General features: G+C 36.5%; 1 protein-coding gene across 3 annotated transcripts; it reads left to right on the forward strand.

Annotated features, from left to right (window-relative positions):
* Positions 1–743: 743 nt before the first annotated feature.
* si:ch73-204p21.2 (uncharacterized) lies at positions 744–10,979 on the forward strand. Of its 3 annotated transcripts, none has more exons than XM_059357795.1 (8): positions 744–911; positions 2,402–2,457; positions 4,781–4,907; positions 6,891–6,951; positions 7,046–7,109; positions 8,354–8,419; positions 9,381–9,461; positions 10,469–10,979. In XM_059357795.1, exons 3-8 carry the CDS (start codon positions 4,786–4,788, stop codon positions 10,759–10,761), a joined length of 687 nt encoding a protein of 228 aa, XP_059213778.1. In that variant the 5' UTR covers positions 744–911; positions 2,402–2,457; positions 4,781–4,785; the 3' UTR covers positions 10,762–10,979. The 3 variants fall into 3 exon arrangements, with proteins under 3 accessions (XP_059213778.1, XP_059213787.1, XP_059213795.1); XM_059357804.1 differs by having other exon boundaries at positions 858–911; positions 998–2,457; XM_059357812.1 differs by lacking the exon at positions 744–911 and adding an exon at positions 951–1,765.
* Positions 10,980–15,567: the final 4,588 nt, after the last annotated feature.

Here is a 15,567-nt window from a genome sequence, read left to right on the forward strand (position 1 = left end):
GGTTTCCATCTTGTGATGAAGATTAGTTTACTAAACAATCTATGAAGTTACAGTTCTACTGGCTGATCCAGAAAGTGACAAGATGATGAGGAATCTCTCCATTAAAATATTACATTATTAATAATTAGTTTAGTTCTGTTATAGAAAACATGTTTAACTTTGCACAAAGACTGGAAGTGCGGAAAAACTGCTGCTATCAAAAGAGGAAAAAAATCCACTTTCCATCAGCAAAAAAAAAAAGAAATGTGTCGAAAATCATGAATAAAACAAAATGATTTACAAAAACACCATAACATTTAATACAGAACAAAGTCAACATCTATTTGCTGTTAATACATACAGTCATACTGTTATTATTTAGTTTCCCACAGTTCACAAACTCGTCTGTAGTCCGTCTGCAGTCAGCTGGGTGGAGTTCAGTTTATATAGCTGCAGAAAAGCTGACAAGTACAGTCAATAAAACCGAACAAAGCTAGGCTAACACTTTCCCTCTGCTTCCAGTCATTGTGCTAAGCTAGGCTAACAGATTCCATCTGCTTCCAGTCTTTGTGCTAAGCTAGGCTAACAGTTTCCGTCTGCTTCCAGTCAATGTGCTAATCTAGGCTAACAGTTTCCCTCTGCTTCTAGTCATTGTGCTAAGCTAAGCTACATGTGCATTAATCCAATTTACATTTTTCTCCTCTTCAGTGTTCTGTGTGAGTGTCTTATACTGTATGGGCGGTGTGTAAACCGTGTGTGTGTGTGTGTGTGTGTGTGTGTGTGTGTGTGTGCGTGCGTGCGTGTGCACATGTGTGTGCGTGTGTGTGTGTCTTTAAGCGTCTCAGTGTTTGTTCAGTCTGTTAATGAGTAAACGTGCAGCAGGAAGAACTCCTCAGTGTGAACCTGACCTCACAGCTGTCTGTCACCAGCAGGTATGCTTCTTTCACCTCATTTATATTTCTTATTTGACTTTAAAACTAGTTCAGTAAAAGTCTACTTCTCTTAACGTTTCTGTCAGATCATATCTGAAGTGTTGGGTTCAGTGTCCTCTCGTCCTTCAGCTGCTGCAGCTGTTCAAACAAGTTAAATGTTCAGAGGGACAAAACTAACGACAATTATTCTATCAGATTATAAAATGGTACAGATGTGAAGAATAACAAAAAGTTTAGGAAAGTCAAAACATGTCTCATTGTTCACTGTAAACACAACTTATCTGCATATATTTATAGAATTATCAGAAGGATAATAACTTAATAACATTCTGCTGGAGACAAAACAGAAATATTGTGAATTTATTGCATTTAAAAAAAACATATTTTCATATGATATAAATGAATGATTTAGATGTTTCACATGTGAAAATTAAATTGTGGTTTTCAGACTTTAATATGTGAAGAAAAATATTTTAATTAATATTTATAAATTAACCTGCAATAAAACATGTGGTCTTTGGATAATATTTAATGACATATGAATATTGTTACAGCATATTAAGCTTTTGTTTATGTTTGTAAAGCTGCAAAGTTTTGACAGAAACACTGAAAACATAATTTGAAAGCTTCTCTGAAGAGTCAGTACAGTAATTAAATTCTGAATGTAGCATGCATTTAATATGCTCAAATTGCGCATAATATTTTGCATGCTTGTATGTTAACAATATTATATTAATGAAAAAATATACTAATAATAAAAATATACTAAATAACACTGATCTCCCTGATCTTCTTGCTGGATCTCTTGACACCTTAAAGGATGACTCTAGCAGCGTGCATTTCCGTGCAGTGACGTAGGTTACAGCAGTAATCTGTGAACACAAGCACGAGCTGAGTCACCGCGAGCATCAATAAATTTAGAAATGACAGCACAGAATCTCCTGCTGTGGACGTCACGTTAGTTCAGATTTGAAAGTCACAAAACACACAAAAAGAAACAGAATGAGGTGGCGATAACGTAAAATTCAGCTTTTTTTCAATGGAGTCTGGTGGCTTTGCAGGGAACTTAGATAACAGCTTTAATTCCCTGTCTGCAGAGCTGGAAAATTGGTGGAAATATCCATAATATAGTGTACACTGAACCTGATATTGTTTTGTTTTTTGGTGGCATGAATACTTTTTGCAGTGGCCCTTGTCTTCAGCAGGACAGATTGCTCTCTTCTAAACCACCAGACTCCATTGACAAAAGCAGTAATTTTAGCTCTCAGAGCACAGAAGTTGTTTTTGGTGTGTTTGAGTTATTGTGACTTCAGCTGTTGTTAATACACATTTAGCAGCACCATCACATGTTTAATTTTGTGAATCTTGCAGAATTAGAGCTTTTTCGCCTCTGAGTCCAGTCAACATGACTCCTTTGATCATGGGATTATGACACACCTTTCACTGTGAGAGTCTGTGAGCTTCAGCTGTTTGTTGTGTTTGTTTGACAGGAGGATGATTAAAGAGCTCCTTCAAGTCTCATTGAGCTGGAACTGAGAGAAACAAGGTAAACAGCTGCAAAACATGTTTCATAAACAGGAACTGACATCACACGACACACAGCAGGTGTTCCATACACATCGAGTTATTCTGACGGTGTTAAAAGTAAATAAGAGCTCATATTTACTTGGTTATGTTTACACAAGAAACAGCTTTCTGTCATGAAAATACTCAGTTTTCTGTTTGTTTTTGTTGTTTTTTGGCATCTGAGGAAGAGGTGAACTTTGTATTTTGGGTTTAAAGTTTAGCTGCAGAGAATTATTTCTTTCATTATGGTTAGTGGAGTTATCTGGAGAAGAAAAAACACTTTAAAGTATTTTATACAGCTGATTATGGAGAGAGAAAACAGGCTCATCCATCCATAATGATCAGAGGAACTGCAGCTTATTTACATGATGCCGTCATTAAGTTTCTGCATAAAACACTAAAATGCAAATGTAGTTTTTAAACCAGTCTGTGTGTCAGTAAAGTTTAAATATCCTCGTCAGTTCGTTCTGGATTGTTGACAGAAAGTGAAAACAGCCTGCAGCTCATTTTCACCTACAGTGTTTGTTTTTGTTAATGCATACTGATTCAACATGAAGCTGGACAAATAACATGAACGCATCCCTTAATTTATACCTTAAATTATCTAAAATCTTCAGTAAACTTTGTGTCATTTGTTGTGTTTCAACAGTAAAAAAAAAAACGTTTGATCTGTTTAAAAATAAGTTTAAAATGGTTTAACAAAATAATAAAAGAAAACTGTAAAAATAAAAAAAAATAAAAAAAAAAACAGAAACCATGCTAAAAACAAAAAACAACTGTCAAAAAAGAAATGTAAAATTTTTTTTAAAAAGTAAAAAACAAAAAAAAGTTTTAAAAAACATTAAAAAACAAACAAACTCTTAAATTGTTTGAAATGGTTCTGAATAGGTACAAAATACAGTAAAATAAAAATAAAAATAAAAAGTGTAGAAAAAACCCAATACACATTGATTTATAACTCTGCCACACCAGACTCCATTCAGAAAACCATCGTTTTAACAGCAGTGTTCTTGTTCTTCAGACCTGACAAAGCATCAATTCAGACTGTTTCCACATCAGCATTATGTTGGAGTTATTTCAGCACCTTTAGATCTGTTTACTCACATTAAATCACACATAAATCACTTCATTAAGCTTCAGACTGATGTATTATTGCTGTCATTCATCCGGACAAAGCTCCTGCAGGAGAAGACTATGGAGATCCCGATTAATGCTCCATTCATGTGATGTCAGAATAGTCAGAAATCAGAGTCTCTGCCTCAGTAAGTTGGTGAAAGATTTTGCACACAACTTGCTGAGTTGACGTTATATTACACAGAAACAAATGTTAATTAATCTTGTAATATTGCCCTTATACAATCTTCTCTCTGTCTCCTTGTATTTCACTGCAACATATAAAACCTCTTTAAATCTAATCTAATAAAGTCCTGCAGCTCTATGAGACAGAAACAGAACTGACAGAAATCCAAAAAGTTGAATTTCTCTGATAAATTATTGTTTAAAAATGTTTAAAAAATAGAATGTATATATAAACACTTTTCCAAGTGCCCACAACACTTTGAATGTTATAAGAACCAGTTTTCTCCACATAGTGAAGTATTGTCATGTTTCCAGCCTCTCCTGTCCTCTCCTCTCTGCTCTGTGTAAACAGCATCTCCTGTCCTCTCTTCTCTGCTCTGTGTAAACAGCCTCTTCTGTCCTCTCTTCTCTGCTCTGTGTAAACATATTTTCAGTCGATATTTGTCACGTGACCGTCGGTCTCAGCAGAATCAATCATGTCTTCACAGTGTTTCTGAGGAGCAGAATTTAATATTTGGTTAGTGCAAATGCTATATTTTAAATGACACATGTAGAATAAAGAGATTCTGACACAAATATCAACATTTAACACAAGTTTTGGTCACTTTCTATAACGGAAATATTTTTAACTGATGATCCATTTAAAGTCTGTCATAAAATTTTAAATCTGACAATAATGCCTGTTTTCAGTTTATTTCTATGATAAACAGTAGATTTTTGATGATTTTTTAAGAAAACGTTATCTCAAACCTGCTGACACACACACACACACACACACACACACACACACTTCTCACATGTCACACTCAGATGTTTAAAAGCTTCGATCAACACAGAAACATTAATCAGTTACCAGAGAAACACAACAGTTATTCCTGCAGTCTGTCTGCACACATGTCTCAGTGTGTTTAATAAAGTGTGACTGTTTGTTCACGGTGAGGAACTCGACCACGCCATCTGTAAATTTAATTTTTTTTCTCTCTCTCTTTATTTCTGTGTGTCAGTGCTGATGGCGGCACTGGGAGCAGAGGTCGCCGGGTCGTGGGTCCTGACGTCAGGAGTCGTCAGCTTCTTCATCGTCCTTGTCCTCCTCTCCATCTTCCTCACGGCGCTCTGCAGCGAGTGCAGCAGGTCAGCACGAGATGACATGTTTAGACTCACTAAATGTAATTTTTCTTTAGTTTAGTGACATTGTGGCGTCAGTTTCTCTGTCAGGATTCCTTCAGTGTTGATGGTTTTGTAGCAGAATTCTCCTCAGAGGTCTCCTCCTCTCCACAACACACACACCTGCTGATTAAAACCAGTGAAAAAAAACACTGAATAAAGCAGCTTCATGTTAAAAATCTGTGTTTTTCTGATGCAGTTTGGTGCACACAGGACGTCTGATGACTCAAATCCTTCATCTGGTTCAAATATAGAGTTAAAACCCACCGAGATCTAAAAAAGTGGATCATTGTGCCTGTCATCAACAGGCGATCAAATTAAACAAATCGTTACCTTGATTTAAATGGCACATTTTTCTGGTTTGAACTTTGTTGGAAACATTTGGGAGAATGTCAGTAAACAACTCAACTATAAGGTTGTTTTTTATTATTTCAATGTGGAAAAAAATCATATTATACCTTTAAATGCAGTTTAAATTACCTAAATTAAAGCAGTAAAGGCTGGTTAATCTTGACAAAAGCCGGATCCTACATTTCCCATAATTCAATTCAGTAGCACTTTTTTGTTTGAGATGTGGGTTGTTTTTTTACTTTTACATTTTCAACAGTTTTTAGTCGTCATCACAGTCAGTTTCTCTGTCAGGATTCCTTCAGTGTTGATGGTTCAGCAGCAGAATCAGAGGTCAAACTCAGAGGTCTCCTCCTCTCCACAACACTGACACCTGCTGATTAAAACCAGTGAAACACTGAATAAAGCAGTTTCATGTTAAAAATCAGTGTTTTTCTGGTGCAGTTTGGTTCACACAGGATGTGCTGGAGGGGCTATAAATCAATCAATCAATCAATCAATCAATCAATCAATCAATCAATCAATCAATCAATCAATCAATCAATCAATCAATCAATCAATCAGACTTTATTTGTATAGCACTTTTCATACAATAGAAATGTAACACAAAGTGCTTCACATAAAAAAAGGAGAAAATAATAATAATAATAATAATAATAATAATAATAATAATAATAATAATAATAAAACATAGAAACAAGCAAACACCCTCTGCCCATCCACCCCTCCACCCACAGCCTGTGGGATGAGTCGAGCTGCTGCTAACGTTTGCTCAGCTTGTTTCTCTGATAACTTCAGACTCAACTAACTTACTCAAGTGAAGAACAAGTACCTCAAGACTGTACTTAAGTACTGAAGTTGAGTAAATGTACTTAAATTCCATTTATTTAAATTCCATCTCTGGAAACAATACAGACTCTTACAAACTGAAACTGGTTTCTGGTGTGTTTTTCAAACTGTGTCCAGGATTTAATGAGCTTCTTGAGCTTCTTTTATGAGTTTCTTCTGATGGAGGAGAGTCATTAAATAATACAAAGGATCATTTCAGTGGACTTATTTATTTATTTACACACACAGATAAGAGTCGACTTTATTGTTATTGCACAAAGTTTCACATCTGACCAGACGTGCAAACAGCAGTCAGAGTAATGTGCATATGTGTAGATATAAATACAGTAAATATGTTTATATAAGAACAGAACAGTATGGAATAAACTAACATACAGGTGCCGGTTTCAGTACAAGTAATGACACCAGTATCTACAGAAAAACATCTGGAGGTTTGATATAAATATAAAGTATAAAAGTATTATTTGTCATGTTCAGTTGTCATGATTTGCATTACTGTGGGACATTATGAATGTGTAATTAGCTCTACTGATGAGGTTTTATTGGCTCAATTACAAATTGATCACATGCATAAATTAAGAAAATCACAATTGCATCAGCTCCTCTTCTAAAATATGTATAAAATAAATATAATAAGGTGTTTTAATGATTGTCAAACACTTAAAATATATAAACAGACTGTGTGTTGTTTATTGTTTATTGTTTGTGTTTTATGGATAAAGTTGACCTGATTCTTCTGTTTTTGTCATCCAGGCGTTCGTTCGAGCTGCGGGACCCTGATACGGGCAAAGACCCTTCAGCTCTCATCAGAGTGGTGAGAGACCTGTTGACCTTTGACCTTTTCATCTCATATAATAACACGTCTCAGGACAGATTTCACCTTTAACGTGTTGATGATTGATTGACAGGTGAAGCTGGAAGAAGTGGCGAGAGAGAATCCGATGATCAACGAGATCCAAAACGATGAGAAAGGTGAATGAAGTCCGGTGTGTGTGTGTGTGTGTGTGTGTGTGTGTGTGTGTGTGTGTGTGTGTGCACTGAGGTCCACTTGGGGGCGCCACAGTCCGTCTGATCAGTGAATAATAAAACACACAAAGTCAGGATTTATTTAACAAATTCAGCAGTAAAATATTTTATTTGGCTTCTATTAATGTGGAGACGATTGACTGCAGATGTTCACATCATAACTTTGTTTTGCTGAGTGGATAACTGATTAATATATTACATCTTAACCCTCCTGTTAAGTTTGTTTCTCAGGAATAGCAATAATGTTTGCGGGTCAATTTGACCTAGGGCATGTTTGAGTGTCAGAAACTAAAAAATCCCAACAAACATTGTTTATATTTCATTAATAACTCCATAAACCATCTCAATCAATATTTAGTGTGGTGGTGTTCTTTACCTCTCACAGGTCAGGTTCAATGAGGATAATTCACTCTTTTTTTCACAAAAAAATGTATGTTAAAACTTTTTTATGTACATTGGAAATACCTACATATAAAATACAATGCTTTTACCTGACGTTGATTTATTTCAAAATTTTAGTTGCATTTTAAATGTTTTTCCTTTCATGAAAAAATACTTCTAATTATTTTTTTTAGATTTTAAAACTTTGAAATGGGTCAATTTGACCTGCAACATAACAGGAGGGTTAAATGTTTTTTTATAACACAATGAGGTTACAAACTATAAGCAAACAGTGTTGTTTACTAAAAATGTTTTGCAGCATCTTAAGAAAGTAATTTTCAATTCATGGATTATTAATTAACAATGAAAAGTGAAGCATATACATTTTCATGACTTGATCTCAAATTTGTTTTGTCGGCGCATTACACAAGTTGTAATATAAATGTTCTGAGGTCACAGTTCTGCTTGTTGTTGTTTTGTGGGTCACAAACATTTTAACACAGAGAGTTTGTGTCTTTGCACAGCGAGAAATTACACTTTTTCATTTTAATTGCACATTTAGTTTTTTATGCTCATTGCTGCTTTAAATGCTTGTCTCCTATTTATTACTTTATGCCCTTAGGTTCTTAAATTATTTTTAAATGATTCTATCTAGAGTCTCCTCTATCTCGTCCTCTGCACAAAACAACAAAGATCAGCTGTTTAAAAATACATTTAATCCCTCATAAACACTTGAAACTTCTTACAGAAGTGAAATAGTTTTTCATTATGAAAGATAGATTAATAACACGTTGTCTTTCTGTCCTCAGATGTTCAGACTAACGGCAGCCCAGCCGTGAAGCAGACAGCCGACAGAGACTCTGAACTTGCTGCAGGTGCTTCACTTCATCCTCATCTCAAACATCCAAATAATTATTTTTTCATCATGTTTAACTGAAAAAATCAGGCACATCTATCAGACCTTGGTTACTACATTTCCCATGATGCTTTGTGTTTGTTTAAAGACAAGATCAGATAAGAAATTTTGTCCTCACAGCAGCTCAAGATACAGACACATAGATATAAAAAACATAATAAAGTATAATATACAAACATTCTATACACCTTATTTACATAAATTACTTATATGGCTGCTATTTGGCATTTATTATTAATATATATTTGTTGTGTTTTTATGTGCATTTTACAAATATTGTACATTAGAGAAAATATATTTTAGCATGTTAAATAGGTTAAATAGGATAATAGGTGGTTGTTTGTGGTAGTATCAATGAATAATTATATATAAATATATGCAGAGAATATATACAGTATAGTATGAGTGATATAAGACATATATAATAATATAGAAAATATACAGAAGATGAGAATAGATATTAAAACCTGAGAATATACATTCAAATCTTAGAATATATATTAAAACCTGAGAATATATATAGAAAATTAAGAATATTTATTGAAACTTGAGAATATATATATATATAGACACCTGAGAATATATATTGAAAATCTGAGAATATATATTAAAACCTTCGTTATATACAGTATTCTCAGACTTTCAATGTATATTCTCAGATTTCTATATATCTTCTCAAGTTTCAATATATTCAATCCATATGTATAAAAATTTCCTGAAGAGCTTGCCATAATATATATAAATATATATATATATATATATATATATATATATATATATATATATATATATATAGTGTGGTAAGAGTAGTTTATTTACTTCTAAATGTTCTCTTTTTATCAAGTATGACTGAAAACAACCAAGCATCTCTATCAGACCTTGGTTACTACATTTCCCATGATGGCTGTGTTTGTGTTTAGAGTCAAATCCTGATGAGGAAACCTCTCCCGTGTCCTTCACGCCCTGGAGGAGCCACCTGGGAGCGCCACAGAGCAACCCAGGTCTGTTTCTGTCTCTACTGACATGATGACTCGAGGCAGGGTGGAAGAAATACTCAGATCCTTTACTGCAGTAAAAGTACTAATACCAGACTGTGAGATTACTCCAGTACAGTAAAAGCCCTGCATTCAAACCTTACTGAAGTTAAAGTATCAAAAGGAAAGTACTCGATATGCAGAATGGACCCACTCAGATTGTTTTATTTATGTTTTAAATATGTTATTGGATTATTTGTATTGAAGCTTTTATGTGAAGATATCACCCATTTATACTGCTTTATATACTGGTATACTCACTTTATATTTCCTCTGTTTGTCATGTTAAATCTCAAACTGAAAAGTAACGGTGTTGGCTTAATGTAGTTACATAAAATGGAAATACTCAAGAAAAGTACAAGTATCTCAAATTGTACTTAAGTACAGTACTTGAGTAACTGTACTTATTTACATTAAACCAGTGACGAGAAGTCACCATCATGTGATCAGAGCTGAAACAATTCGTCAATTAACTGATTCATTAATTCATTAATTAACAGAAAAAGATTTTGTTGTCAAGCAAAACTAGCAAAAATTGACCATTTCCAGCTTCTGTAATTAGACAGTTACAGTTAGACAGTCTTCTTCTTCTGACTGATATATATGGATAGATGGATGGATGGATGGATGGATGGATGGATGGATGATAGACGAAAGGATGGACGGACGGACAGACAGATATCAATTTTACTTAGATATATGAAAATGATGGTTAGTTGCAGCCTGACATTTTTCCTGGTGATCAGAAAGTTTTTGTTTGTTTTTTGGTGTAAAAGAGGAGTAGCTGGTTGGTTCTGCAAACACAGGTGGAGCGAAATGTTCATACAAAAAATGTGGGATATAATGAAGAAAGGGCAGGGAAATTGGGAAGAAACCACAGAAAAAGAAGACAAGATTAAAGAGAGGAAGGGAAGAGAGAGAAAGAAGAAAACATCTTGTAGCAATATTAATAATTAAAGCTGTGTGTCTTCCAGATGTGGATAGCTCCGCCCTGGATCACATCTACCACACCATCGGAGGAGGAGGAGGAGGAGGTGGGCGGGGCAACGGCAACATGTCATCACCACCGACCAATCAGGAGCCAGCAGGAGCTCACTCTGCGGGGGCGGGAGATTCAACCGACAGGAACTCCGTGTACGCACGAGTCAGCAAGAAGACCAGGCCAGCCCCTCCCCCTTACCCCGCACCTGCACCTGAGCAGCTACAGGTACAGCAGGAGGAGGAGGAGTCCTCACCGCCGCTGCCCCGCAGGAGGACACCGGTCTGAGAGGATAGAGGACAGACAGGCTGAGAGGACAGACGGAGGGACGGCAGCTAAAGGACAAAAGATTAAAGACTGACGATGATAAATCTGGTGGGACGAGAGATGAATGATCAGAAGAATAAAAGTTCAGATGCAGGACAAACAAGGAGAAGGACAAAAACTAAATATAAAATATGTTTGTGCTTTAAAACATTCCATCATAATAAATGTGTAAATATTAATATGAGGGAAATACAGGTGCATCTCGATAAATTAGAATATCATAGAAAAGTTTATTTATGTAAGTAATTCAATTAAAAAAGTGGAAATAACACATTATATAGATCCATATCACACAGAATGAAACATTCCATGTCTTCATTTATTTAATTTCTTCAAATTATAATAATATAATTATGGCTTACATTTATTGAAGACAAAAAAAATGTATCTATCTATAAAAGCAAGAAGCGTGTGTGTTTGTCTGTGTGTGTGTGTGTGTGTGTGTGTGTGTGTATCTAGGGCATATCTCGCTGACTGTTATCTTTATTTACGTAAGACGTGTTGCGGCATTGCACTGATCAGACACCTTTTAGGGGAGGAGATTCAAAATGAGGAGATTCAAAATTAAAACTAATAAAAGAAACAAATCTTCTGCATCTTACTGAGAATTAATTAACGTGTCTGCACACTGTTTCTGTGCTGAGATTTCATTTAATATGTCAGCAAAAAACTAAATTAAGTCCTTTTAACATGAAATTATGACACCAAACATGCAAACCAGGTGCCGAAATCAGAGTGCAGTGCAAGGAAAGAAACGTGATTTATTGTGAACATACTGAGGGAACATTCTGCAAACTGTTCATGAATCAAATAGAACTAGAATAGAACTAAATAGAACTTTTAAACACTTTGTGTATTAAATGGAACAAACAAAAGGTCACAGTAGGTTATAAAACTTAGAAGCATCTCTTAACCTGTGAATAATCTTATATTATTTTATATTATGAATATTATACTGAACAAACAGAAGAATAAAAGTATTTCAGTTCAGTTTTGGTTTCATTTAAGCATCTTTTTCTGCAGCAGGTTTGTGACGGTGGAAAGTAACCAGAGAAAAAAGTTGCATCATTTAGGAATTGATGATGAATCAGTTCAGCTGATGTCGCTGAGTCATGAGCTGATGACGCGCAGAAGTAACCGACAGTGTGTATGTGTGTGTGTATGTGTGTGTGTGTGTGTGTGTGTGTGTGTGTGTGTGTGTGTGTGTGTTGTGAGTCAGCACGTTTCAGCAGAGTGTTGGCACGTTCAGCACGTCTCTCAGCTGTTGGTGGAAAGTTCAACATTCCATCATTTTCCAACGTCACCAGACGACAGAATCATCATGTGTCGGCAGTTTTCAGACCACAGGGAAGAAAATGTTCCTGGTTAGTTGTGTTTAAAAAGAAAAGTCAGCTCATTAAAGGTCGCTCGCTGAAAACAAAGTGGTTACATTTAGTTAAAGGTCTAAAACTACTTCTATAAGGTTAAGGCTAGAAACTTCTTGTTAGATGTTATAAAGAATAGTTTGTAAAATAAAATATATTATGTAAATGCTGGAAGTTCAGATGTCAAGTGGGCGACGTTTGTGCAGGTGCAGCAGGTCCCTGGTCTCAAGTGCAGCAGGTCTCAGGTGCAGCAGGTCTCTGCTCCCAGGTGCAGCAGGTCTCAGGTACTGCAGGTCTCTGCTCTCAGGTGCAGCAGGTCTCAGGTGCAGCAGGTCTCTGCTCTCAGGTGCAGTAGGTCTCAGGTGCAGCAGGTCTCAGGTGCAGCAGGTCTCAGGTACTGCAGGTCTCTGCTCTCAGGTGCAGCAGGTCTCAGGTGCAGCAGGTCTCTGCTCTCAGGTGCAGCAGGTCTCAGGTGCAGCAGGTCTCTGCTCCCAGGTGCAGCAGGTCTCAGGTACTGCAGGTCTCTGCTCTCAGGTGCAGCAGGTCTCTGCTCTCAGGTGCAGTAAGTCTCAGGTGCAGCAGGTCTCAGGTGCAGCAGGTCTCAGGTGCAGCAGATCTCTGCTCTCAGGTGCAGCAGGTCTCAGGTGCAGCAGTTCTCTGCTCTCAGGTGCAGCAGGTCTCAGGTACAGCAGGTCCCTGGTCTCAAGTGCAGCAGGTCTCAGGTGCAGCAGGTCCAAGGTGCAGCAGGTCTCAGGTGCACTAACTCTAACTGTCTCCTCCAGATGGACAGACAGCAGCTAATCCTGTCTATAGATTCACACTGAGGCTCATTATTCATTTAATCTGGATTAAACAACAACAACAACAACAACAACAACAACAACAACAACAGATTATTCACTGTGCAGGGGGAGATATTCTAATATTGTATTTGCATCAGAACAAGAAAACTGTTTATTTTCACAACTAATCAACTCTTAAACCCGGAAAAAGTTCTCTGTCTTCTCTTCTGATGAGAACAGGAAAAAGTTATAGTGTTCATGAGGAAACAAATCCTGATGTTCAGTTAATAAGTTTTTCATTTCAGATTTCAGATCTTTCTTTGTGCAGCATATAAACTAAATAACTTTTTGCAAACATATTGTGCAGCATTTAGTGTAAAAATAAATATGCATCTTCATCATCTGTTTGGCTGTTTTAAATCTATCATGCTGTAATACCACCAACAGGTGGAATACATTTCCCAGGATGCCTTGTGGCTCATTTAAAATTCATGCATGCTGCTTTTATTTTGTTGCAAACATACAATGAGTTCAAGAGTCCAGGTCGATAAACATCTGACAAGAAAAAGTTGCAAAATAACAAAGGTACGGAAGTGAAAACAAATCTGGGTTTTTTTTGGTCAGGATCATTTCTCAAAAGTGACCTGATTTCCTTCACTTGTGAATGTTTCTGCTGTTTTTTTGTGTTGAACGACATGTTTCCTAAAAATGTTGTGCGACAGGTTTTGTCTTCCAGTTGAGGAAACTGATCACCTGAGTTTTTTCATTCACTGACCTCTCAGGGCTTCAGTAGAAAGTCCTCATTTCATCATCCTCAATTACAACATGAATATTTGCTGAACTTTTTTTGCAGAAAACTAAAACTTAGTGTTAGACATCAGTGTGATACAGGACCGGTAGGCAGGCATATATGAGTGGGCAGTCAGAAATGTGAAGGGGGCATCATGTTACATGCTTGATCTGCTACCTCTCTATGAAGCATCCAGACCCCTGAGGTCATCTGGAACTGGCTTGTTGCGTGTCCCAAGAACAAGAACTAAGCGGGGTGAGGCAGCTTTCAGATATTATGCTCCTCATCTGTGGAACAAACTACCTGTAGATCTGAGGTCTGCCCAAATGGTCAGCTCCTTTAAATCAGGACTAAAAACACTATTGTTCACTGCAGCGTACTCTTAACTTTAACACTTATCTGCTGTACTCTACTGCCCTTACTTTTTAACTACGCAATGTCTGACTAATGTTTTTTATTATTTTATCTATTTTCTTATCCTGCTGTATCTTATTTTATCTTATTTCTATTTCTATTTCTATTTCCCTGTTTTAATTGACTGTTTTTACTATTTTCAATTGTGTCTTGGTGTTTTAATGTGTATGTAAAGCACTGAAAAATAAAAATAAAATAAAACATCTTTCATCCAGATTTCAACCAACAATTGTGTATCTTGTATCCCTTTTTCGGCTATTTTTTTCCGCTACTGCAGATAATTTTGTCAAATTGTATTGTATATTAATTTTGTGAGTATATTAAAATGTCCTTTCTAAACTTCTAAAATTTTGATTTGAGGGGGCAAGACATTTATTTAAGTGGGCTCGGCCCCCTCTTGCCCCAGCGTAGAGCCGGCCTTGGTGTGAAATATGTAGTGATGCACACAACAAAGAATGTTTTTCTAACAATAAAAAAAAAGTTAAATTTGTACTAATAACTTTCTGATTCACTCTTAGATTTATCTTTATTGTCAGTGTCTTGCTCCTGTAACAGATTGTTAAAGTTTGATCTAATAGCAGCAGCAGCAGCAGCACGTGTTCAGATGAAGTAGGTCAGACTGAAGGAGGCGGGATGTTCCTTTAAACGCGGGAGGCTCGGCTGTGTGCACGTAGCGCACAGCAGGCTGCAGCTCTTTACTGCTGCTACGTGCAGACACACACGCACACACACACACACAGGCTGGGTTATGTAATGACGGAGGGATTGCTCTCCGCCTACAAGCTGTTACACACAGTACAACTACACACAGTACTGCAGTAACACTACATGCAGAACTACTGTGAAACATCACAAAAGCTGCAGAAACATGAACATTGAACGACCAAAAACTGGTCAAAAACCTTCATTTAGCTGGTACTTAGTATAGTATTTCTATATAATTTATATAATCCGAATAATTTGATGGTATTTGCAAAAAAAAAGTCTTACACCAAATGTCTGTTCTGCTTGTTGCATTTCTGTGCATTAATGGTTGTAAACATCAGCAGCAGGATTTCAGACTTACTGCAATGAAGTACAGCACAGTATTACAGGAATCTGTTCATAGTACTGTATGCAGAACTGTATGCATTTATTCCTGCAGCTGATTTTTCTTTATTGTTAATATAAAACTGGTGAATACAAACGTGCAGATGTATTAAAATAACTCACAGTATGAATATTATAAGCAGTGCAGTGTTATTGTACTACAGTGTTCTCTCTCTGTTTGAGTGCAGAAAGTCAGTAAACAACAGACCTTCAGTGGGGTGTGTTACTGCACGGCTGAGCTCCGCCAATCAGCGTCCAGCTCCTCCCCACGTGGTTTTGTTGTTTACTACGAGGCTGGAGAGCCATCGCAAGGGCTGCTGGGAAAACC

Source organism: Centropristis striata, chromosome 2, assembly GCF_030273125.1.
Source record: "Centropristis striata isolate RG_2023a ecotype Rhode Island chromosome 2, C.striata_1.0, whole genome shotgun sequence".
NCBI classification, from domain to species: domain Eukaryota; kingdom Metazoa; phylum Chordata; class Actinopteri; order Perciformes; family Serranidae; genus Centropristis; species Centropristis striata.

Coding starts and splice junctions, on each gene's coding strand:
- si:ch73-204p21.2 (XM_059357795.1), top strand. CDS start 4,786: ATGGCGGCACTGGGAGCAGAGGTCGCCGGGTCGTGGGTCCTGACGTCA. Junction 6,952..7,045: donor CTTCAGCTCTCATCAGAGTG/GTGAGAGACCTG, acceptor ATTGATTGACAG/GTGAAGCTGGAAGAAGTGGC. Junction 7,110..8,353: donor GATCCAAAACGATGAGAAAG/GTGAATGAAGTC, acceptor TTCTGTCCTCAG/ATGTTCAGACTAACGGCAGC.